A 24143-nucleotide genomic window follows, 5' to 3' on the forward strand; every position below is an offset into this window, starting at 1 on the left:
GAAAGAGGGAGTACTCAATGACAATATTTCTGATTACAATCATTCCTAGAGCTTCCTGGTTCTTACCAGGGCTGACGCTTTATCTTACCTTCTTACTGTACACACTTGGCCTTACATCCCCACCCACACTCCCAAAGTCATAAAGAATGTTAAACATTTTCACCTAGTCAATGGCTCGAAGTAATATAAGTAAACATTTGTCTTATTTTGCTTTCCCATGTCTCTTGCTTCTTGTCTGTGTCATTCATCTGAGAAGATGATAGTAATTACTGTTTAATACCACTTCCTCACACTGACTCAGAAGCCTTGGGAGCTACAGGATCAGAGTTCATGGTAAAAGTACCTACACATTCAGGCATCTCTTTATACATTCATTCTCCCACCCAAACATCATTATTCTGTCCATTCTGTCATGCAGCCCGCCATTTATATCTCTATTCACTTATCCATCTGCATATCCAAATACCATCAAAATCCATCTATCCATTCAACCATAAGGTATTGAGCACTAAGTTGGCACCAAGCACTCTGCTGGGCACTGAGTTACAAAGAAGCCCAACCCTTCCTATTAGGACAAAGAAGTAAATTAATGGTTAACACAGAGTATACGGAATATACAAACTATGCTACAGAGAGTGTCATAGAATCATGTAGGAAGGAACTTATCCCAACTGAGGGATGAAGGAGAGAAAATTGGAATAAATGGTAACCAGCTGGGTTTTAAAGTGTCAGATAGGGATTCTCCAGACAGGAAATAGGAATAAAATGTCTCAGACAAAGGGATCAGTATATAAAAAGTAAGTGGAGCCCCAGACACCCAGGAGAATGTAACTCATTCAAGAATGGACCAAAGTAGTTTACCAAGACCAAAGAAAGTTTATAGGGGGAAGAGCAAGCAATGGGTCTAGAAAGAGCATTGTGAAGTGCACTAAGGAGTATTAATTGTATCCTGAGATTTTTGAAAGGATGAATGGTGGTTTAAGTGTTTAGTGCAGAGCTAGGGGATAGAGAAGAGGAAAGAGGCAAGAAATATTTAGGAAGGCAAGTCTACAGTCATAACATTGAATGGATATAAGCATGAGAAGTATGCAAACAAAGTGCACATTTCATTCTAATGCCAATGCTATCTCTCTCTCCCACCACCACTCTACACTACATGTTGGGGGGTTTGGAAGGATTGAACTGCATGGCCTTGATGCTTCTTTCCACCTCTGAGATACTGTGATCCTGCTTGTCCATCTTTCAACACAACAAGGATCTTGGCAGCTTCACTTCTATCATGCCTATGATCAAGGTTCAGAGGGAAGATTAGAAAGCTGCCTCCGTTTTGTGATTTTCCAAATTCCAGGATATTAACATTTTAGTGAATAAAAAGCAGGGCTCATATTCTCATTGGCATTCTATTTGATGAAGTAGGCGACCTACATTCTAAGAATATACATTTTCCCATTTAATGCAATAAATTCGTTATCATTTTGAATGGCGGAGAGGTGAGGTCTGTAAACCTATTTGTCTCACTTGTCCTTATGAGATGCCGCAAGCTATTGCTGAACCTGCATAGACATTCATTATAAGTCACTTACCAAATTATTGTTGTCCTCTCGCAGAGACTCCTTAGGAGGTGAGGGCAGAAAAATAAAGGAATTTGTCCTGAAGTCCAGAGAGTTTTCTCCCCATGCCACCCCACCAATTGAGAGAAGGGATATCTGTTCCACCACTAATGCTAGTAATTCTTTGGAAAGGTCACATATATGTCCTGATTTCAATGTCCTGACCCTCAAAACAAAATGGGAAAGAGAACAAGAATAAAATACTCTTTTAGGATGCTGCCAACTATCATCTCTAATAATGTTCAGTCTCTGTTCCCATGAACTAATTCATAAAATGGTTAGTAAAGGAATAAGCAATGGCAAGGTGGTAAAGATTGCATATCTCTGAACCTTGAATGCTACTTTCTCCAATTCCTGATTGTGTGACCTTGTATAAATGACATAATCACTCTGTGCTCTAGTTTCCTCATCTGTACAGTTAATAATAGTATAGAAGGATTAAATTAATTAATACACATAAAGCGTTTTGAAAGTAACCGGTATGCTTACTTGTTTCATAAATACATGTTACCGTTATCATTATCTTAAAGAGCCACCTGGCTGTATATCCTCAGTCCCAAGCCCTTCAGGAGGTTGAACCTCCATGAGCAAGAGCAGCTACAAAAATTGAGCAGATAGGCCTGCCTCTGGGCCCAGGACCCTTCCTTATCCTCCCAGAGGGGAAGATCATTGCCCCTGGTTGTCCTGAAACTTCCAATAAAATTGATTCATTACAAGTTTACAGAGTTTCATCTTTTTAGATATCCTTGTAGAAGTGTTCTTGAGCAGAATTTTTTTTAATTTGTTATAGGGCACTCATGCTTGCCAGAGAGAAACAGAGAGAGGGAAGAGCAAAGAGACAAAGCTGCCATAATCCTTTCTCCATTCTCCTCTTGGGATGTTGGGCATGCACACCCATATACCTGGTGTGTTTCTCAAGCTGCCAGGTCCAGGACTCGAACCACTCAGCTAGCCATGTGGGATCCAACTGCCTTAACCAAGCTGGCTTCTGAGCAGAATTCTTTGTGCTTACTTCCACTGCAGTGTCATTATCCTGCATGGCAGAAGTTGCTAACTGACAATTTCTGTTGGAGATCTTACAAATGCGAGAGGCCCAGAGCTCTAGTGGCTCCTTCCAGGATTCCAAGGCCTGGTCTCCCTGACTCCCTGGGCAAACCCCTTGAACTTTTTCGCCTAGTGAATTTTTGTGTGGCTTTCTTTGCCATCAAAATAGCAGAAAAAGCTTGTGATCTCTTAGGGGGAAGCTGTCATGTAAGGGAGAAAACAAAACAATCCAGGGATTGAGGCTAATAAAAATGTTAATTCATCCAAAATGCATTATCCACAACTCATCATGGGTCGCTCAACAATGCCTAATAAAAAGAATTTTTTAATTCTTGTTTAAATTAAATATATAGCATTTTATATAAACTGGTTTTCATTTGCAGTGTGACCCTTAATTATTAATAATGAAGGTAAACTTCTTTGGAATAATTTTTCAAACATAGATCAAAGGAGATTTAACATTCTTCCCTAATGGAAATGTCAGCAAACAGCTGGAGAAATGCCTGTGGAGAAAAAAGTAAATGTGAGACTTAAAAAATTGGCAGGTGATAATAAGCCAGTGCCTTTCCCCCAGGGAGGATTAAGGATCACCAGGCCATTGTGTGGAATTACCTCTTGGAGTTCAGATGTTTTGAACTTGATGATCATTTAGCAGCCACTGTTGCCTCAGGCTTGGTTGATGCTGATGACTTAAATCTTTGAACTGAAAGTAAAATTGGTAACTTCCTCTAGCATCCATTTTATGAATAAGTTTATTGGAATAAGATGATAACACTATTTAGCAGGCAGAGCTGGCAGGGTCCTTCAAAATTATTTTGACTTTGCCCCATTCCCCATCTTAGATATGGAGGGGGAGTAGCTTCCCTAGTGCATGCCCAAGATGCACTGGGCATTTTTAAGAACACTGGTTCCAGGGTTGGCCCCATGGCCTAGTGGTTAAAGGAACTGGATCTCAAATGGTCAACTATGTGGTTCAAGTCCCAGCCCTGAAGCTTGAAAAGCAATCCAGATACTTAATTATCCATGTGTGCCCAAAATCTCAACAGGAGGGAGAAATGAAGAAAGAATGTGTAGCATAACCATATCCCATGGGGGGAAGGAGCTTTCTCTCTCTCTCTCTCTCTCTCTTCTTTCTTGTCTCTCTGGCAAGCATATGTCACCTTTGGCAAATTAGGAAAAAGAGGGAGAAAGTCATGCTTTCAAGACCCAGACAGCGGACAGAGGGTAGGTAGTTTGGGAAAGCGGTGTAGGAAAAAAGGAAAGAAAGATGGTGAAATTTGCTGGCAGCCTGGAGTTTGTACCCCGGTTAGCCACTCATTGTACAACCATGAAACAGATGCTTAAACTCTATAAGCCTCAATTTCCACACCTGTAAGGTGGGGATAAGGTATTAGGAGAATAACACATGGCAGCATGTATAAAGCTGATAGCTTAACATGGAGCAGTTCAGAAAGTCATGGCTAATTCTTCTGGACCAGTGCGTGAAGAGGACAACGGTTTTGTGTCTGACCCGTATCTCCCCCACCTTTTCTGACATCATAGATACACTTCCCTAAGTTTGAGGAAACAGCAATAGTCCTGTCACAAAATGGGTCTGGAGTGCCCAAGTCTAGGAAGGAGAAATGAATCAGATGGGCTGTTACCCCCTATGTCCCTGGCCCAAGGCTCTGCTGGTCTTCAGCACACAAGCCAATCTAAAAGGGCTAATCTTCTAACAGGTATGACAACTGGCTGACTTCCCATCTCGGGCCACCTCCTGAAGACTTGCCTTTCTACTCTGTGAATTACTCAGATGATTCTAAAACCTGGCGCCCTGTGGAGATCTTTAGGCTGGTCAGCAAATACCAACATGAGATCTCAGACAGAAGAATCTGTACCTCTGCCTCAGCCCCAAAAACCTGCAGCATTGAGCGTGTCCTACGGAAAACAGTGAGGTTCCAGAAATGGCTGCAGGCTAAACGTCTCACACCAGACCTGGTACAGGTAAGTGCGCAAGTTATAGGGGTGGGAGGCAGAGGTGAGGAGGAAAGAGTTACAGGGAGACAGAGAGAGAGAGTCAGTCGCTTCTTTCATCTCAGCCTGAAGAAAAGAAATTGTGAGGGGCGGGGCATGCGCGGGACAAAGGGAAGCCTAGCGGAGCTGCGGTTGATATCGCTGCCCGCCCTGTCTCAGATTCATTCTTAAGGAACTGAGAACTTAATCTTCCAAAATGTCAAAAAGACCATCTTATGCCCCACCTCCCACCCCAGCTCCTGCAACACAAATGCCCAGCACACCAGGGTTTGTGGGATACAATCCATACAGTCATCTCGCCTACAACAACTACAGGCTGGGAGGGAACCCAGGCACCAACAGCTGGGTCCTCTGGTATCACGATTCCAAAACCCCCAAAGCCACCAGATAAGCCGCTGATGCCCTACATGAGGTACAGCAGAAAGGTCTGGGACCAAGTAAAGGCTTCCAACCCTGATCTGAAACTGTGGGAGATTGGCAAGATTATTGGTGGCATGTGGCGAGAGCTCACTGATGAAGAGAAACAATATTTAAACGAATACAAAGCAGAAAAGATAGAGTACAATGAATCTATGAAGGCCTATCACAATTCCCCTGCCTACCTTGCTTACATAAATGCAAAAAGTCGTGCAGAAGCTGCTCTAGAGGAAGAAAGTCAACAGAGACAGTCTCGCATGGAGAAAGGAGAACCTTACATGAGCATCCAGCCTGCCGAAGACCCAGATGATTATGACAATGGCTTTTCCATGAAGCACACAGCCACCGCCCACTTCCAGAGGAACCACCGCCTCATCAGTGAGATCCTTAGTGAGAGCATGGTGCCAGACGTCCAGTCAGTCGTCACAACAGCTAGAATGCAGGTCCTCAAACAGCAGGTCCAGGCCTTAATGGTTCATCAGCAAAAACTAGAAGCTGAACTTCTTGAAACAGAAGAACGACACCAGAAAAAGAAGAGGAAATTCCTGGAAAGCACAGATTCATTTAACAATGAACTTAAAAGGCTGTGCAGTCTGAAGGTAGAAGTGGACATGGAGAAAATCGCAGCTGAGATTGCACAGGCAGAGGAACAGGCCTGCAAAAGGCAGGAGGAGAGGGAGAAGGAGGTGGCAGAGCAAGTGGAGTGGAGTCAGAGCAGCCTCAGTCCTGAGGAAGAGCAGGAGGCAAACAAAGCTGAGGAGACACAGGAGAAAAAGGACGACGAGCGCCTGCCGATGGAGACAGAGGAGACACACCTCGAAGAGACGACAGAAAGCCAACAGAATGGGGAAGAAGGCACGTCTACTCCTGAGGACAAGGAGAGTGGGCAGGAGGAGGTCGACAGCCTGGCAGAGGAAGAAACCAGTGATAGCAACACTGACTCGGAGAGCAACAGTGCAACAGTGGAGGAGCCACCGACAGACCCTATACCGGAAGACAAGAAAAAAGAATAAATATTGCCTTGTTTTATGTGTTGTAAATACTTTTTTAAATTAAAAATAAAAGTGTGTTTTGGTTTTAATGGTGTTATGTGGTTTGTGTATTAGTTGTTTTGTTTTGGGGTTTTTTTTTTTGGGTTTTTTGTTTTTTTGTCTATATCACACCACCAAAGGCTTTTGGACCATTTAGCATCATGAGCCTAACGGCACGGTCACCTACCTTTCTTAAGCATTGTGAAGTGGCTCTTTTCTTTGGATCTTGTTCCTAGCCTTCAACTACTGAAAGCCTCAGAATTTAGATCGAGAAAATACCCACCTCTTACAGAGAATTATCCTTGGATGCTGCATAATCTACTCTTACAGATGCCTTCCTACAGCTCACTCCGGTGCTTACCAAAGCCATAGCTTTAAACCTCCCAGTCCCCTTCAGCAGCTTCTTGAAAGTTCCTCTTGTTTACTTCTGCAAAGAGTAGCTTCTTGAAAATGTAATCATATATGAGTATGTTTTGTTTCCTTACCCTTTTTTAATCTTTAATCAACATCAGCTACCAAGAGTTGTGTTAAGGAGTTGAGTGTAGCCTGTTACTGACTACACTTGGATCGCATTGATCCAGAATAGTCTCCGTAGTTAGAGTAGTTACTAGCTTATGAAATCATTAAAGTGAACGCAGCACACATATACATTATCTGTACTGCTTTGTGTTATAACTAATATTGAGTATGTTCTGATAAACTCATTCTTGTACAGAAAAATTAATACTTTTTTACCAAGTTTTCCAAAGAATAGATCGCAAAGCTTAAGGAATAGAATATTCTTATAATGAACTAGATAATTTCAAAATGGTTAGCCCATTCCAGAAGAAAAACAGCTGGGAATTAAAAAGTTCATCTACTTGGAATTGTTTTACAGTAAATAAAACATTTAAAACTTCAAGGCTCAGGGTCTCATAGATCAGAGCCTACCTTTTTGATAAACTCTTAGTAAAATCTTGGAAACTAGAAGCAAGATAGTTTGTGACACGTATGCTTCCCAAAAACTAGAATAGATTTTTACCGAATAGTGGTAAATCTGATGGTATGTTTCTAAAAGGTCCAAATGTAATTAAAAAATAAAAAAAAAGAAAAGAAAAGAAATTGTGGTTTGTCTAAAGTGAAACAAAACAATTCATAAAACAGAGTGGTTTGTGACAAATCAGGAACCAGACAACATTTACTTGTAAAGCTCCATCCCATTGTCATCCTCCATTCTCTCTGCTGTTACCTTCAACAACTACATTGGAAACAGTTCCTAGTTGCCACTCTGGTCTTAAATTTGCAATCCATGCATAATTTTTCATGATATACATTTCCCATGAAATTTTTGAAGGCCAGTACAACCCCCCCACACACAAAGTTTAACTCACCTGCAACCTTCTCCTGAGAACCTTTGCCAGCCTCCAGGCTAGGTGAGTGAGTACCTCCTTTAGGGAGTTCCCATGTACATCTTGTTTCACAATACAGAAAGCTTACTTCAAATATCAGCTTCCTCTTCTATCACCCAAATAGCAGTTGTTATAGACACTGACTCATAACATAGCACTTTCTTCCTACCTGAGACCCCCCTGCCCCCTCTTATGAGCATGCTGTCCTGGGAACTTTGGCACACTGGAGCCATCAGATCCTGAATTGGGTCCCTTCTGCACTATCCTCTTGTGTCATCCTTCTTGCTTCAAATCAGCAAGCCATGGAACCATCACACACATCCTACTGAGCCTGTTGGGACGGAAAATGCCACCTCAAAGGCTTGAAGAATGTCTCACCTTCAGTAAAGAGGGGAAAAAAAGAGGCTCACTCCAATGTCCCTGTCATGGCATGGCTGAATAACTTAAACTGACCTTTTCATGGGGATGCTAAGGCTGCTTCTCACAGTCTTTGAGCTCCTTCACATGTACACTTAAGACAGCCTGGGTGAGTTCTGAGCATTAGCATATCCTACCTTGATCTCTTCAAGAAGAGGGACCTAGAGCAAAGAATAATCATTGGTTCTTGAATATCTCATCTTTGTAACAAGACCATCTGACATTGCACATAGGTGGTTGGTGTAATGGTTGATTAAATGTAAATTGAATTAATTTCATTTGACCATAGGATGCTCAGACGTTTGATCAAACATTATCTGATTATAAATGTATTTGGGGATGAGATTTACATTTGAAATCAGTACACTAAGTAAAGCACATTGCCTACTCTAATGTGTGTGGACTTCACCAATCTGCTGATGGTCTGACTAGAACATAAAGACTGACCCTCTCCCAAATAAAAATGAACATCTCTTGTCTGGCTGGCTACGTTTGAACTGATACATTGATTTTATTCCTGCCCTTGAACTTGACCTGAAACATTGGTTCTTCCAGCTCTTAAGCCTGCCATCCTTTGGACTGGAACTACACCTTCAGTTCTCCTGGATCTCCAGCTTGTCAACTACAGATCTTAGGATTCCTCAGCCTCTACAATAGAATGATCCAGTGCCTATATATATATATGTATATATACACACACACACACACACAGAGGTCTTCAAAAATTTCATTGAAAATGCATATTATGAAAAATTATACATGGATTCAATTTGGGGGGGCAAACAACTTGAACTTTAATTCCATTTTTCCATGAACTTTTGAAGTATTCTAGTATATAAATTCCATTCATCCTGTTTCTCTGGAAAATCCTAATTAATATATGTGGGAACTGCATTGAAATCAAGAGTAGTCGAATTGCTAGGGACACAATGACCATCATCAGACATTGAATAAAACTAGTTTCCCAAATGTGTTCCTTTTGTAGTCTGTACTCTAGGAACTTACTGGTATTGAGTAGGAAGAGAATAAAGTAGAGGAAGTCAAGCTGTCCCCAGCCAGGGAGGTGGTGACAGGATCCAACATAATGAATGGTTTTGGATTTGGTGCAAGAGATAGGAAGTAAAGGCTCAGATGGAAGGATCCAACGGGGGACTGATCAACACAGGGCAGAACCAGAGGACAGAATACTAAAACTCACACCATGATCAATGACCTGAGGGCAATACCCCTATGTCTCTCTACCATGCAGACAGACCCTCCATGCACTGGCCTGGATACCAGTCATATGCCATTCACAGATTGGTCACAACTGTTACTAGTAAGGCATGGGAGAGGCCAATGAGACTTCTTCTGCTAAAATACATGCTCCAAAACAAGTAGAAGTCCCCAGAAAGAGCAAAACAAGGTAGACAAGAAATTGTTTCAGAGCTCTATCAGTGTCTGCCTTGGGCTTAGTTCCATTTAAGAAGAAGTAGAAAGAAAGAGACAAAGAGACAGAGTAGTGATGAACACAGGAGGCCTGAGCCTAAGTAGTCCAAGCAACTTGCACCACCCAGACAAATTGGGCACCTTTATTTATAGGGCATAGTAATACTACATACATGTATTTCATGACATTCCATAAATAAGTTGATATGTTACAGACAATAAGAAGTAGGTAACAAATCTATAAGGGCTTAGACATACTGGGCCAGGTGTATCTCTTGGCTACTTCCATATTAAAGAGAAATTCCAATAAACTTATTATCTAGTGGAGAGGAGTCTAGTTGTAGGTGGGAGGATACTTTCTTGCAAACATCAAGGGGTGTTGATAAGGATATAGAATCTTACAGAGGCAGAGCAGGGTTGAACTTTGCTAATTTGGGTCAGGATATTTCCTGAATTCCATCAGATGTATCTGTTGGAAGGCCCCTGGAAAATTCCACCCTTTGCACTGCCTGCAGTAAGGGTCAAGGAAAAGACAAGCTGCAAGGTTCTGCCACAGCCATAAGGGACAGGTGATGTTTGCTTAGAGCATGTCTCCATGTCCTCAGGATCTCTCTCCAAACATGTCCCTACATTTCCTCCTTTTTTGTTTTAAAGCCAACATGACCTGGGTTTGCTTGGGGGGAGGTTGGCATCAGGAGATACACATAGGCATTAACTGAATATTAAAACAAGTAAGTAGGATAGTACAAAATATAATGATTCTTATTGTCATAAAGTTAGTAGTCAATTTGGTACACATAGTAATGAACAAGTTATCAGGAGTTGGTTCTTTATTTTGTTCTTTCAGTATTTCTTGAGTATCATTGTCTTTGATATCACCCCAGGTATTAGGACTCCTGTGGCTGGCCTGTTTTTCCTTTTCTTGGTTCTCCTCTTTTCCTGAATCTTAGGTGGAAGCAGTGTCTGATGCCAGTTCATGATGTGTAGGTCATAGGCCTCAATAGGGGATTTAAATCAGACTAATAAGAGTAAGTACAGAGACAAACTTTCTTTCCCAGGTTATTAGAGGGATTGAGCCATGCCAAGTCAGATTTGGAAACATTTTTTAGAAAACTTTAGTCTGAGGGAGTTTTTGTGAGGCTGATGTACATTGCCAGACTGTTCCATTGGTAGAATTTTGAATCAAAAGTCAAATTTAGATAATTCAATTTAAACACAGTTAAAGAAAGCAATTTGCAGTATGGGTAGAGGGGGGCCCTAGATTCAACTTTTTTTGTTTAAAAAATATGGAGAGGGCTTGTTTCATTATCAAACTCTAAACTAGTAAATTAGATCTCTTATTTCTATATTTCACTGAATAATGTGGCCCATTGTTTTATGGCCACCTAAGGTATTATTTGTCATATATACATCTTTTTATAAAATATTTTTAATTTACAATTCTCTCTCAGACTTTCTTTAACATAACTTAAACTTTTTGTGACCTGTTTTATTTCTTGATTATTTGTTCCCTTTTACTTTTATTCATTCTGGAATAATCTATTCTCTTTACTTTAGGACAAAAATTTTACTATACAAAACTTTTTTTTATATTGAAATTTTTTTAAAACATTTTCACCACAAATACATCTTTATACCTATATCTTTCTTTTTATATCTCTTTTTTACTTACTTTTTTTTTACTTTGTTTCTCTTTTTTTTATATACATTTTCTTTTGGAGATAGTTTTTACCTCTAATTAGTTAGATAAGGAACATATTTTATTTGTTATTTTAAGGTTTACTTTAGGATTGTCAAAGCCTCTCTCTTGTTCTTTGGCCTAACCTGGGAAATCTGACACACGTTAGTTTGTAACTTCATATGTAGGACTTTACATATTTATTAGAATTTTTGACTCATTGCAAAATTTGTTTTTAGTACATATTAGTAGTTTACAGATATGTATTTTACAAACAGACAAAAATTGTTCAATAAATTTTTCAATATAGAACAAAACATTGTTATTGATAACAGTTTAAGATGTTATTTGAAAAAAAAACTTTTAAAAAAGCATTAAAGAAAGCAATTGACCATGAACAAAAAGCTTCAAGTACTCTAAGGATGAGAAAGGGTTAATTCAGTGTAGGCGCTATTAGGGCTACAAGGTGACCAGAGGCTGTCTTATGTTTTTAAGTTTTAAGCATGTCTGTTTTTTAGAGGTCCTGATAGTTTACTATTTACTAGGGAGACTTCTCCTGGTAAACTTAAAGAGAGTTTAAGTAATTAAATTGATGTAATTACTTTTGAGTAATTAAAGTGATGCCAGTACTCCCAGTCAAAGAATGAATGGAGTCATAAATTTTTATTCTAGTTATCTGGTTAGGGCTCTCATCAGTTATTGGGTTGGACTGGGACAAGAGTAATGCCTCCTTGTATCTTGGGCTGGAGGTGTGCCCAGTATTGGGTTTCCAGACACATCAGTAGAAGAGTAGTTAGTCTAATGAAAGCCTTTACCACAGTGTTTACATTTTTAAGAAGGCTTCCTTTGTTTTTCCTTACAATTCTTGATAACAAGTCCCTCTTTTCCACATCAATAATATTTTCTATTTGGAGGTCTCAATACCATAGTCAACAATCCTTGTTTGTGGCTTTCAGTACCTACTATCTGACAGGTCTTTATCACGTTTGCTAAAGAGGTAGTGGGCTTGTCATAAATACTTTTCAATACCTCTTGACAATCGACATTAGTATTTTCAAAGGCCAGTTGTTTCAACAGTGTCTCAGTTGCATCTGCATTCTCTACTTGCCTATACAAAGATTTTTGTAACCTATCTATAAATAAGTCATAGGTTTATTGTGGCCCTTGAGGCACCTTAACAGAAAAAAAAAAAAGCATTCTCCAGAAGAATTAGATATTTTCTTCCACGCACAAGTGGCAATGGTGGCTATTTGCCCAAAGACAAGTGGGACTAATGCTTATTAGTAATATAATAACCAGTCCCTGACATTTCAGTAGTCACTTCTAAATTTATTATTACATTATTGGAAGCCATCTGATGGTATCCATCATCAAACTCTTGTCTCTAAAATGTATATTGGGCAGGAGTAGTTACCATTTTCACCAACACTTTCCAGTCATTGGTTGTAAGCTCATAGTTTGTCGCTATGTTATGTATCATCCCTATAACAAAATGACTGCTGATTTTATATTCAGTGTTAGTTTGTCTAAATTCTTTAAGTATACGATAGGGGTAAATATCCATATGTGTGGCTTGTCCCCTTTTGTGTATAACAGGACAGATAGAAAACACGTAAGAGTCCCCTTCTTGTAAAGAGCTGCTTAGACATTCCTGCAAACATCCCCTGGGTGGTTTTTCCCTAAGCAGTTCTTTTGTTTTTGTTTTTGTTTTTATAGAACACAGATTAGTTTATTTTTAACATCCATCATATCATGAATTCATAGGGAATAGGTTCCAGTAGCTCAGGCTCCTTTCCATTGGTTCTCACAAAGTGTGCTTTTCTGAGAGGAGCAGGCTGACATTTTAGTTGAACTCGGGTACCTTTCACTTTGGCTTCTTTCTTTTTCTGGTCATTTTACTTCACACGTTTTAGGAAGCTATCTCTGTTCTTAGAATGTTTAATATGCTCAGTACACACATTGATTCTCTTGGCAACAATCTTGCCCTTAACTTGTTTGTTCACAACAATGCCAACAGCATGCTGGATAACACTGTAGACTCTTCCAGTTTTGCCATGGTAACATTTGTGGGGCATTCCTTTTTGAACAGTACCCATTCCCTTAATGTCTACAATATCACCTTTCTTGTAGATTCGCATATATGTTGCCAAAGGAACAACTCCATGTTTTCTAAAAGGCCTAGAGAACATATATAAAATTTCCCTTTACGTTCATCATTTTGGTTAATTACTGGAAGATGGCAGTTCCGACCAAAAGGCCTAGGCAGTTCTTTAGATAAGGCCTCGAACAGGGGAGGTGGAGTAGAAGGAGCCAGTGGGGCAGTTGGACTAGGTTTGGTCTATGCATTAGCTGTTAATACCTCTTTCAGAGGGGATTTAAGGTTATCAGATTTTCAAATTGAAGTATGGCATTTCTGCATAGATGCTAGGCATGTGATATTTTTATAGGAGCATGTGGCTCTTCATGTAAGCAGATACTAATTTTTTCCCAATCAGTTAATTTAAAAGATCTGGCCTAAGAGTACTAAGGGCAATAGGTATCAATTTCTATTAACATTTGAGAAATTATTTTGGACCTTACGGAGTGATTAGCCTGACTTAATAAATATAATAGCTCCTACTTGTGAGTGGTGGGAGCAGGAGATAGCCTATTACCCATGCTGATTCCCGGGATCTTCATAGAGATGAACGGCACCATAGTCCTTCTCCAGGCGAGAATCAGTGGGTAGGCTGCGTGAGAAATGCTACATGATCTAGAGACAGTCTGTTACCCAAACTAATTTCCTGAGATCCCAGAAGAGATGAATGATTCACTTGTAGCTCTTACCTGGGTGAGAATTTAGTGTGTAGACTGCCTGAAAAACAACTACTTTGCTCGTCTCCAGCTCTGAAAAGCACAGATCTCATCTGTCACCTTTGGGATCAGGCAACAACACAGCTGCTGCAGAGCTATCTCATAAAGAGAACGGATGTGGGACCAGCAGTTAGAGTAATGGCTATGTCGCTGAACTCCCATGTAGTTGACCACAGTTCGAGTCCCAGACCCAGTGGCTTAAACTCACGCCGGGTACATGTGTATGCATGCCCAAGATCCCGAGAAGAGAATGGAAGAGAAGGGATTATGGCGTGGCCATCCCCCTGGGGGAGAGGGGCGATTTCTTGCTTCCTGTCTCTTTGTCTCTCTCTGTCTGTCTGGCGAGTGCATGCGCCCTATAGCAAAAAAATTCTCCAAAAAAAAAAAAAAAAAAGAGAATGGACTTTAAAAGTGCTAGTGATTATGAGTTGAAGAAACTCACAGGCCCTCCAACAAGCACAGCTCTGTAAGCTTGACACAAAACAAGCGTAATAAGGTGGTGATTGTACATTTTGATCTCTAGGGTTCTGGAAGCGAAATGGCAGCTGGTGTAAAACCACAACAAGGATACAGAGCAATTCTTTGGCAAAATTGTCATGGTACAGTCCAGAATGGCATATTTCACAGGAAGAAAAAGTACTATTGTATATTAAACAATGGCTTAAAATTTCCATAGCCTGGTGTGGCTCACAAAATTTTAAGTCTGTGTTTACTCCCAAGCATTCTACAAAAAGAGAACATGCCTCCTTACTAGGTAGCAATCTACTTAAAAGCTGAATTTCTAGAGGAGTAGAAACAGAAGTAGTGATAGGATAGAGAAAGTCAGAGCCAAGCCACTGGGGTCAGAGAGACCACCCAGTCATTTACTTACCTCCAAAAGTAGCCAAGACAGGTATGAGATGAGGCGGGGATTGTCCAGAAGTCAAATTGTTCACAAATCAGGGTGTCTAGATCCCGGGTTTCGGCACCAATCTGTCGGTGTTTCTCCTGGACTTAATTTGATCTAATGGCTATGTTGCTGGACTCCCATCTAGTCGACCACAGTTCGAGTACCGGACCCAGTGACTTAAACTCATGTCAGGTGCATGTGTGTGCGTGCCCAAGACCCTTAGGGGAGAATGGAGAAGGGATTGCGGCGTGGCCATTCCCTCTGGGGGTGATTTCTCAGCAAAAACCTCTCCAAAAAGAAAAAGACAGAGACAAAGAGACAGAGTAGTGATGGACACAGGAGGCCTGAGCCTAAGCAGTCCAAGCAACTTGTGCCACCCAGACAAACAGAGCTCTTTTATTTGTAGGGAAAAAACAACACTACATACATGCATTGCATGACGTTCCACAGAAAAATTGATATGTTAAAGACAATAAGAAGCAGGTAACAAATTTATAAGGACTTAGACATTCTGGGCCATGTGTATCACTTCAAAGAGAAATCCCAATAAACTTCTTATCTAGTGGAGAGGAGTCTAGTTGTAGGAGTGGGAAGGATACTTTCTTGCAAACATCAATGGAGTGTTGATAAGGATATAGAATTTTACAGAAGCAGAGCAGAGGTTGGACTTTGCTAACTGGGGTAAAGATATTTGCTGAATTCCATCAGATACATCTGTTGGAAGGCCCCTGGAAAATTCCACCCTTTCTCTGCCTGCAGTAAGGGTCAAAAAAGGACAAGCTGCAAGGTTCTGCCATAGCCAAAAGGGACAAGTGATGTTGGCTTAGAGCAGGTCCCTACATCCTCAGAGCTTCTCTCCAATCATGTGTCTACAGAACTCCCTGAAAATCTCATCGCCTCTTTCCACCTCTATTTTTGTCTATTCCCATACTAAAATGATAATTTCCCCAAGGCAAGGTTACCACCACTTGGAACCTGAACAGTATACCAAAGAAAGAAACTACCTTGTACACAAGATACACTTGAGATTCTACATAAAGTGGCTAGAATGGCTTTTGGCTTCCATCTAAGGAATATTCCTTTTTTCCCTTGCCTTCTAGATACTTCCATAATAATAATACAGTAAAGGGTCCAGCAGTTAGCATAATGGCTATGTCGCTGGACTCCTATGTAGTCGACCGTGGTTCACGTCCCGGACCTGGTGGCTTAAAACCCACCTCGGGCGCGTGTGCGTGCGTGCCCAAGATCCCGAGAGGAGAATGGATTCCGGAGAGAAGAATAGAGGAGAAGGGATGGCTGCGTGGCCATCCCCTCTGGGGGGTGATTTCTTGCTTTCTATCTCTCTGTCTCTCTCTGTCTGTCTGGCGAGCGCAGGCGCCCTATAGCGAAAACCTCTAAAAAATAATAATAATAATAATACAGTAAAGATTATCACAAGGGTCCTGAAAAGTCCAAAGCAACCTGCAGATACATCTAGTGTCACCTTCCTTGATAGGCATAGACATTGGGATGTAGGGTAAAGACCTTTGAGACCTTAAAACTTTGGTCGAGTCCTGGATATGTTTCTAGAAGGTGTGGCATGGGGGCCATCAGGTAGTGTGGTGATTAAGGCACTGGACTCCATGGCTGACGATGGCTCGAGTCCCAGACCTGATGGCTTGAAACTCACACTGGATGAACGTGCGTGCATACCCAGAATCCCGAAGGAGAATGAAGGATAAGGGATTGTGGCATGGCCATCCCCCCTGGAAGGTAATTTCTCACTTCCCCTCTCATTGTCTCTCTCTGTCTCTCTGATGAGTTCACATGCCCTATGGCAAAAACCTGGGGGGAGAAAAAAAGAAGAAGCTCTCGTATAATGAGAAGAAGGAGCACAGACCAAGGAAGAACATAAAGTTCCTGATTTCTGTCCATCTATTCAGCAAGTATCAACATCTGTGCTTTATCCTAAGAACTCAAAGATGAATTAGATGGAAGCTCCATCCCCAGGAGCATGTGACTCAATGGCAAAGACAGAAAAGAGTGCAAATCACTATAAAGCAATGTAACTGATATGATGACACTCTGCACAGGGACAAAAGACAGACTTGATTTATATCTTTCATTCACTGACCAGTTGACCTTGAATTTAAGCCCAGGACTTTTGCTCTGGCATCCCTCTTCCAAAAATGGAATAGAATAAGGGTTTCCAGATTATCTCAAAGATCATCCAAGCTCTGACATTCTTTGATTTGATATTATTCCACTTCATTCATTTAACCAATACTATTATCATTAGACACTGTGTTGGATACCTTGATTTTCTTTTTCTCAAATGGCTATGCTTGATTCATTCCTCCTAAGCAGTTTGTAAATACGAAAGTGCTTTAGAAAAATTCCATTTCTGGGACCAGCAGTTGGCGTAATGGCTATGTCACTGGACTCCCATGTAGTCAACCGCAGTTCGAGTCCCGGACCCAGTGGCTTAAACTCAAGCTGGGCGCACATGCATGCATATCCAAGATCCTGAGAGGAGAATGGAGGAGAAGAGACTGTGGCATGGCCATCCTCCCGGGGGGTGACTTCTCGCTTTGTGTTTCTGTCTCTCTCTGTCTTTCTGGCAATCACATGCACCCTATAGCAAAAACCTATCTGAAAGAAAGAAAGAAAGAAAGAAAGAAAGAAAGAAAGAAAGAAAGAAAGAAAGAAAGAAAGAAAGAAAGAAAGAAAGAAAGAAAGGAGAAAGAAAGAAAAAGAGAGAGAGAAAGAGAAAAAGAAAAAGTCCATTGCTATAGAAAGCATTCTTGTAATAAGTGTGTCCCTTTCTTCAGTGTGCTGTGCTAAAATTTGCTCTATCGATTTTGTCATCTTGGATTACATGAAGCTAAACAAGCTTTCCCCCTTTCTGCCAAAACAGCATCCATTAATAGCATACTGTTAAGACAGAGCTAAAAAACATAACCCTTTTCACTTTAGTTTAGCCCTCCTCCCCTAACGGATCTTTTCATCCCCACTGGAGATTTTTCTCTTCCTTAAAGAAAAAAGAGAAGAGAAAGCAAATATCAGCTATTTTATTTATAAATTCTAGGCAAGCCTCATTTTTTCTCAGTCTACCAGGTTCGGGATCACTGAGATTTGTGCTTGCCAGGGACTGAGAAAAGGGGAAAATGGGGAGTGATTGCTTAATGGGTGTAGGGTTTCCTTTGGGGATTATAGAAAGGTTTTAGAATTAAATAGTGGTGATTATTGCACAACCTTATGAACTTACTAAAACTCATTTAATTTCACAATTTAAAATCATTAAAATGGTAAGTTTTATATATGAATTTCACCTCAATAAAAAAAGGAAAAATAAGCCATCAAAAATAAAATCTTACCTACCCTGTTACTCTGCTCCTTTACAGCCTTGTGATAGGTAGCTAATCTAGTCATTTAATCCATGCCACAATGTTAACAGCTAATGCATTTCACTCAGCCTCCAAGAAACCATTTGCGTGTAAAGTTAATATTGTAATGTTCCCAGTAGCCCATTGGACCTTCCTAATACATCTCTGCTTTCCTCCCCCACTAAATCTAGATGTGGCCCCTTAATCCCTCTCAATAGTGTTCCAAGCAAGCAGCCTCTACCTTTCATCCTAGCTGGAATCAGAGATGAAATTTCCGAGTGACCATGCATCCCAGATTTGGCTTAACGGTTCTGCCCTATTTTCTGATAACCCATCAGAGATGAGTCCTGATTTGTTGTTTGGATATCATGATCATTTTATACTTATATGGGAGTCTCAGGAGCCAAATGAAGAGCTATTATAAGATGGATGATAGGGACACTTGCCTCATTCTTCAACTCATAAATGGCCCAATGCCAGCTCAGCTAACCAATTACACCAGCCCCTGAGATTCTCTCAGCTCATGACTTATGTGAGTTTTCCCTGGTTTTCTCAAGAGTCACTTTTCTACAAAGATCTAGGCCAGAGCCTTCAACTGTACATATCTGAATGTGTGTGTGTGTGTGTGTGTGTGTGTGTGTGTGTGTGTGTAAGAGGAAAAAGGGACCACAAGGAGTTCATCGGCTTTGCTTAGAGAACTGGCAAGGCAGAAATAAGAAGAAAAGAAAACTCAAAGAAAAGGAAGTATACTGAAGGTAGAGGGTATCTCACTTGTTTAGGGGTTTCAGAGCCTTGACTATAAGTACTGATTGAATAAATAAAGTCACCTTGGATGAAAAATTCCCAGTAAATATCATCAAATGCTGAACGAGGAGGCTAGGTCTTCCCTCCTGCAGGGCTAAATGCAGCCATGTCTTAAGGACACCCTTTTAAACCACAGGAACTACACTGCACTGGGAGCTGCCAAGGAGGGAGACAGGACCAAGAATCAGGGCAAAGATGAAACAATGCTGTGTGTGTGTGTGTGTGTGTGTGTGTGTGTGTGTGTATGTGTGTTTGTAAAATACTTATGCTAATAGCATCATGACTTTTCTCCTCTAAAAGCTGTGTTGTTCTGGTGGGACTATCCCACAGTCTAAATTACTAGTCCACAAGTAGAACCACAGCCAAGAACATCACTGAGTTTATCGTGATGTGCTTGTTCTCACAACCACAAAGAAGGCTTCCTCTCCTATTATGCCAAGTGCAAAATGGCAACCACCCTAGGCAGCACGTAGTTAATCAGAGGAAAACACATATCCTCCATCATGTCCCCTTCCCATCCCCTCCACTGGCATCCAATCCATTTCTGATATTGTTGTAAACGCAGGCCTTGTTACTTCTTCAAACAGGAATGGACTAAATGACTACAGAATCTTTTCTGCCACTAGATGGCAGTAGAAAGTGTTCAGGCAGCTCTAAGGATGGTCAGCAAGCAATTTGACTTTCTACTTTCTCTTTTTTTTTTAATGGATTAAGAGAAATAAGCAAGTTAATAAAAATGCATGTTAATAATTTTATCAAAATATAGGTTTATATATGACTATTGAACAAAGAAGCAAAGGGGTTGTTTTAACTAGACAGAGACTAACTCATTAATTTCCAGGCCTTCATTGTATCATAGACTTGTAGGAGAGGGCTTCAAAGAGTTTGTGGAATAATAGAAGTAAAGTATGAGGGGTTGACAGGTGGCACAGTGATTAAAGTGCTGGACTCCCACATGGTTGACCACAGTTCGAGTCCCAGACCGAGTGGCTTGAAATTCATGCTGACTTTGGGTGCGTGCATGCCCCAAATCTCAAGAGACTAATTGAGCAGAAGGGATTGTGGTGTGGCAATCCCCCTGAGGGGTGGTGATTTCTTGCTTTCTGTCTCTCTGGCAAGTGCATGAGCCTGATTGCAAAAAATTTCCAAAAAAAAAAAAAAAAGAAGAAGAAAAGCATGAGTATACCTTGGTGCAAAACAATTTCGAAATCCAGGCATAATTTTTGCATAATACATATTTTTCACAAACTTTTTGCCCTTGTAGATCCCCCTAATCCATCCACCGAAATAACTCCTAAATTATTATCAATGCATTTCATGAATGAAAAAGAGACAGTGAAATGTTTCTCCAATCTTGACACAGACAAGTTGAGAAAAGAAAGGAAGGAAAGAGAAGACTAAGGGAGAAAGACATAATACAGGTCATCAGTGGTTCCTTCCAGATGATGTTCAAATACAGAATAGAGGCAGCTTCCAGTCAAAACATAACTTAAGTCTGAACAACCATTAAGACAGACCATCCAGGCTTGCCCCATAGCTTAGCAGTTAAAGGAGCCAGATCCCATGTGGTTAACCATGATTCAAATCCTAGTCCTGGTTACTTAAAAACAAATATTATCGGGAACCAGCAGTTAGCGTAATAGCTATGTCGCTGGACTCCCACGTAGTCGACCGCGGTTCGTGTCCCGGACCCGGTGGCTTAAAACTCACACTGGGCGCGTGTGCGTGCATGCCCAAGATCCCGAGAGGAGAATGGAGGAGAAGGGATTGTGGCATGACCATCCCCCCTGGGGGGTGATTTCTCGCTTTCTCTCTCCATGTCTCTCTCTGTCTGTCTGGCGAGCGCACGAGCCCTACAGTGAAAATCTCGCCAAAAAAAAAAAAAAAAAGACTATCCACATTTGTGTGCACACCCAAAATCCTGACAGCATAGAGAAATGCAGAAGAAGGAATGGCAGCATTACTGTATCCCACTGGGGGAATGCTTCACCTCTCTCTCTTCTCCCTCCACCCCTGTCACTCCCTTGCCATCTGAAAATTTTAAATAATAATAATAGAAAAGACATACCATTCAAAGCAGGCTTCACCTTTACAAGGCTCTCAGCCATCCCTGAACTTAGATGTTAACCAATGAAATTCACTTTTAGTTAAATCAAGCTACCTTCTGTTCTGTGAAATTCTTCCTTTGATATCTCACTGTTCCTATTCTGATATACTCTGAAACAAATGCTCTAGGTGTAAGCATCTAGAAAGCTCAGAAGATCTCTGGATCAACGTGTACACTTACTATTAAGTAAGCAGAAGTTAAACTATACAATGTATATGTGTATAAATGAAGTTACTGAAAAAAGTTCATTATAAAACTTGTTGAAATAATGACAATTTAGAACAAAAAGTTAATTATAAAACTAGTTGAAATAATGACTATGTTCTAAAAACTGTTTAGTTGGCCACAAAACTCAATAAAATTTTTAAGTACAAATATCAAAGACCATTTTCTCTAATCAAAAGACAATAGTATCAGACATTAACAATAATAAAAAGAAAAAAAAAACTCAGGAATTTAAAAACATTATCTTTTGAACCACACCAAAACTAACTGAAATTGTAGTAATATCAAGAAAATAACAATGATGAAAAGTCTACTTTTCCCCAAAAATATGATTTAGCCTTTGTCAAATCACCGTTCAGAGAAAAATTAGATCCTTTCCTGTGTTGTGTTAAGCAGCTGTTGATAAAAATTTGGGTGTTGATGTTGAAGAATAATATAAACAGGCATTAAAATGCATGCTAATTTGGCCCTAACTCAGAGACATTTATAGCAGTAATATTTTTTTCAATTATGTTAGCTCCTCTCTCTGAGGATTATTTATTTATTTTTTTATTTCTACTTTTTATTTCATGTTCTTTTATACATTCAATCATGTTATTTAGCTTACAAAGTGAATATTCCAACATGTGCACATTTCTCCCTAGTCCAGTTGATAATACTATAAAATTATCTTTAACAGATAATACCACATTTCTTTGTCCCATTAATGCTATGCCTCTCTATTTTCCTTCTAAATGTCCTTCCTTAGACTCTACTCTTTCACCCACATTATATCTGGTATTCAAAATCACTTACTGTGTTTCTATATCCTTTAGTCAATCAGTTTCAGTCATAGAGTGTGGACACTCAGTATATATTAAGTGGGAACATACAATGTCTCTTTTTCATAGCCTGGCTTGCTTCACTCAGCAGTAAATTTTCCATATTCATCCACTTTCTGTCAAAAGTCAGACTCTTGTGGTTTTTTTTCATGCCTGAAGAGTATTCCATAGAGTATATGTGCCACAGTTTTTCAATCTATTCATCTGTCCATGGGCATTTGAGTTGTTTCCATGACTTAGTAATTGTGAATAATGCTGCAATAAAAATGGAAGTACAAGCACTTTTCCGATTAAGAATTCTTCTGTCCTTTGGGTAGATACCGAGGAGTGGGATTGCTGGATCATATGGTAGTTCTATTTGTAGGTATTTGAGGACTTTCCAAATTGCTCTCCACAGTGGTTGGACCAATTTACATTCTCACCAGCAGTGTAAGAGAGTTCCCTTTTCACCACACCCCCACCAGCACTTATCATTTTTGTTTTTTTAATCTTAGACATTCTGACTGGGGTTAGATGATATCTCATTGTTGTTTTGATCTGCATTTCTCTTACAATGAGGGATGTTGAGCATTTTTTCATATGCCTTTTAGCTAATCATATGTCATCTTTAGAGACTGGTTTTATCAACTCATTCTCCCATCTCTTAATAGGATTGATTGTCTTTTTCCAGAAGAGCTGCTTGAGTTCCTTGTGGATTCTGGTTATGAGTCCCTTATCTGATGCATAGTTTACAAAAATATTTTCCCATTCTGAGGGCTGTCCATACACACTAATTACTGTGTCTTTTGCCATGCAGAAACTTCTTAGTTTGATGTAATCCCACTTGTCTATTTTGGGGATTATTGACTGTGCTTTGGGGATCTTGTTTAAGAAGTCTTTGCTTATCCCAGTGTCTCCCAGAGATTCTGCAGTGTTTTCCAGGACCAGTTTTATAGATTGAGGTTTTAGGTTTAGATTTTTGACCCACCTTGAATTGATTTTTGTCAATGGTGAGAGGTAAGGGTTCAGATTCATCTTTCTGCAGGTGGAAATCCAGTTTTTCCAGCACCATTTGTTAAAGAGGTTTTCTTTTTCCCACTGAATTAACTGGTATCCTTTGTCAAAAATTAGTTGACTGTATGCTTGGGAGTTTATTTCTGGGGACTCTATTCTGTTCCATTGGTCCACCTGTCTGCTTCTGAGGAGTACCATGCTGTTTTGATTACCACAGCTTTGTAGTATACTTGTGGGTCTGTGAGTGAGATGCCATCCATTCCACTCTTCCTGTGCAGGATTGCTTTGGCAATACAAGGTATTTTATGATTCCAGACAAATTGTATGATTGTCTTTTGTAGCTCTGTAAAGAATGTGTATGGTACTTTGATTGGGATTGCATTAAATATGTAGATTAATTTGGGTAGAATTGCCATTCTGATTATATTAATTCTTCCAATCCAAAAAGATGGAAAGTCCTTCCATTTTTTTCGTGTCATTTTCTATTTCTTTTTTTAGCTTCTTGTAGTTTTCCTTGTGGAGGTTTTTAATTTCTTTGGTTACATTTATTCCTAGGTATCTTATACTTCTTGTGGCTATGGTAAATGTAATTATTTTTTTTCAGTTCTATCTCAGTCTGCTTGCTGTTCATATTCCGAAATGCTATAGGTTTCTGTATGTTGATTTTATATCCTGCAACTTTACTGTATTCATTTATTCCAAGAATTTTTTCAATAGTACCATTGGGTCTTCTATGTATACAATCATATCATCTGCAAATAGAGAGAGTTTCGCCTCTTCTTTTCCTATTTGAGTGCCTTTTATTTTTTCTTCTTTTCTGACTGTGTTGGCAAGGACTTCCAGGACTATATTGAAAAGGAGTGAAGAAAGTGGGCATCCTTGTCTTGTACCAGTTTTTAGTGAAAAAGATTTCAGCTTTTCTCCACTGAGGATGATGTTCGCTATGGGTTTTACATAGATAGCTTTTATTGTGTTGAGAAATGACCCTTCTATGCTGATTTTGCTGAGAGTCTTGATCATGAAGGGATGTTGTATCTTATCAAATGCTTTTTCTGTATCA

General features: G+C 40.0%; 1 protein-coding gene and 1 pseudogene across 1 annotated transcript in view; both read left to right on the forward strand.

The window, feature by feature from the left end:
* The window catches only part of DIPK2B (divergent protein kinase domain 2B), a 69659-nt gene that overhangs the window by 13221 nt on the left and 32295 nt on the right, over positions 1-24143 (forward strand). Inside the window, exon 2 of the mRNA XM_006148859.1 lies at positions 4373-4637. Within this exon, the coding sequence (XP_006148921.1) occupies positions 4373-4637 (265 nt within the window). The remainder of the gene's footprint in view (positions 1-4372; positions 4638-24143) is intronic.
* LOC102474648 (SWI/SNF-related matrix-associated actin-dependent regulator of chromatin subfamily E member 1 pseudogene) lies at positions 4758-6097 on the forward strand (annotated as a pseudogene).

Source organism: Tupaia chinensis, unplaced genomic scaffold (genome assembly GCF_000334495.1).
Source record: "Tupaia chinensis unplaced genomic scaffold, TupChi_1.0 Scaffold000248_1, whole genome shotgun sequence".
NCBI classification, from domain to species: domain Eukaryota; kingdom Metazoa; phylum Chordata; class Mammalia; order Scandentia; family Tupaiidae; genus Tupaia; species Tupaia belangeri.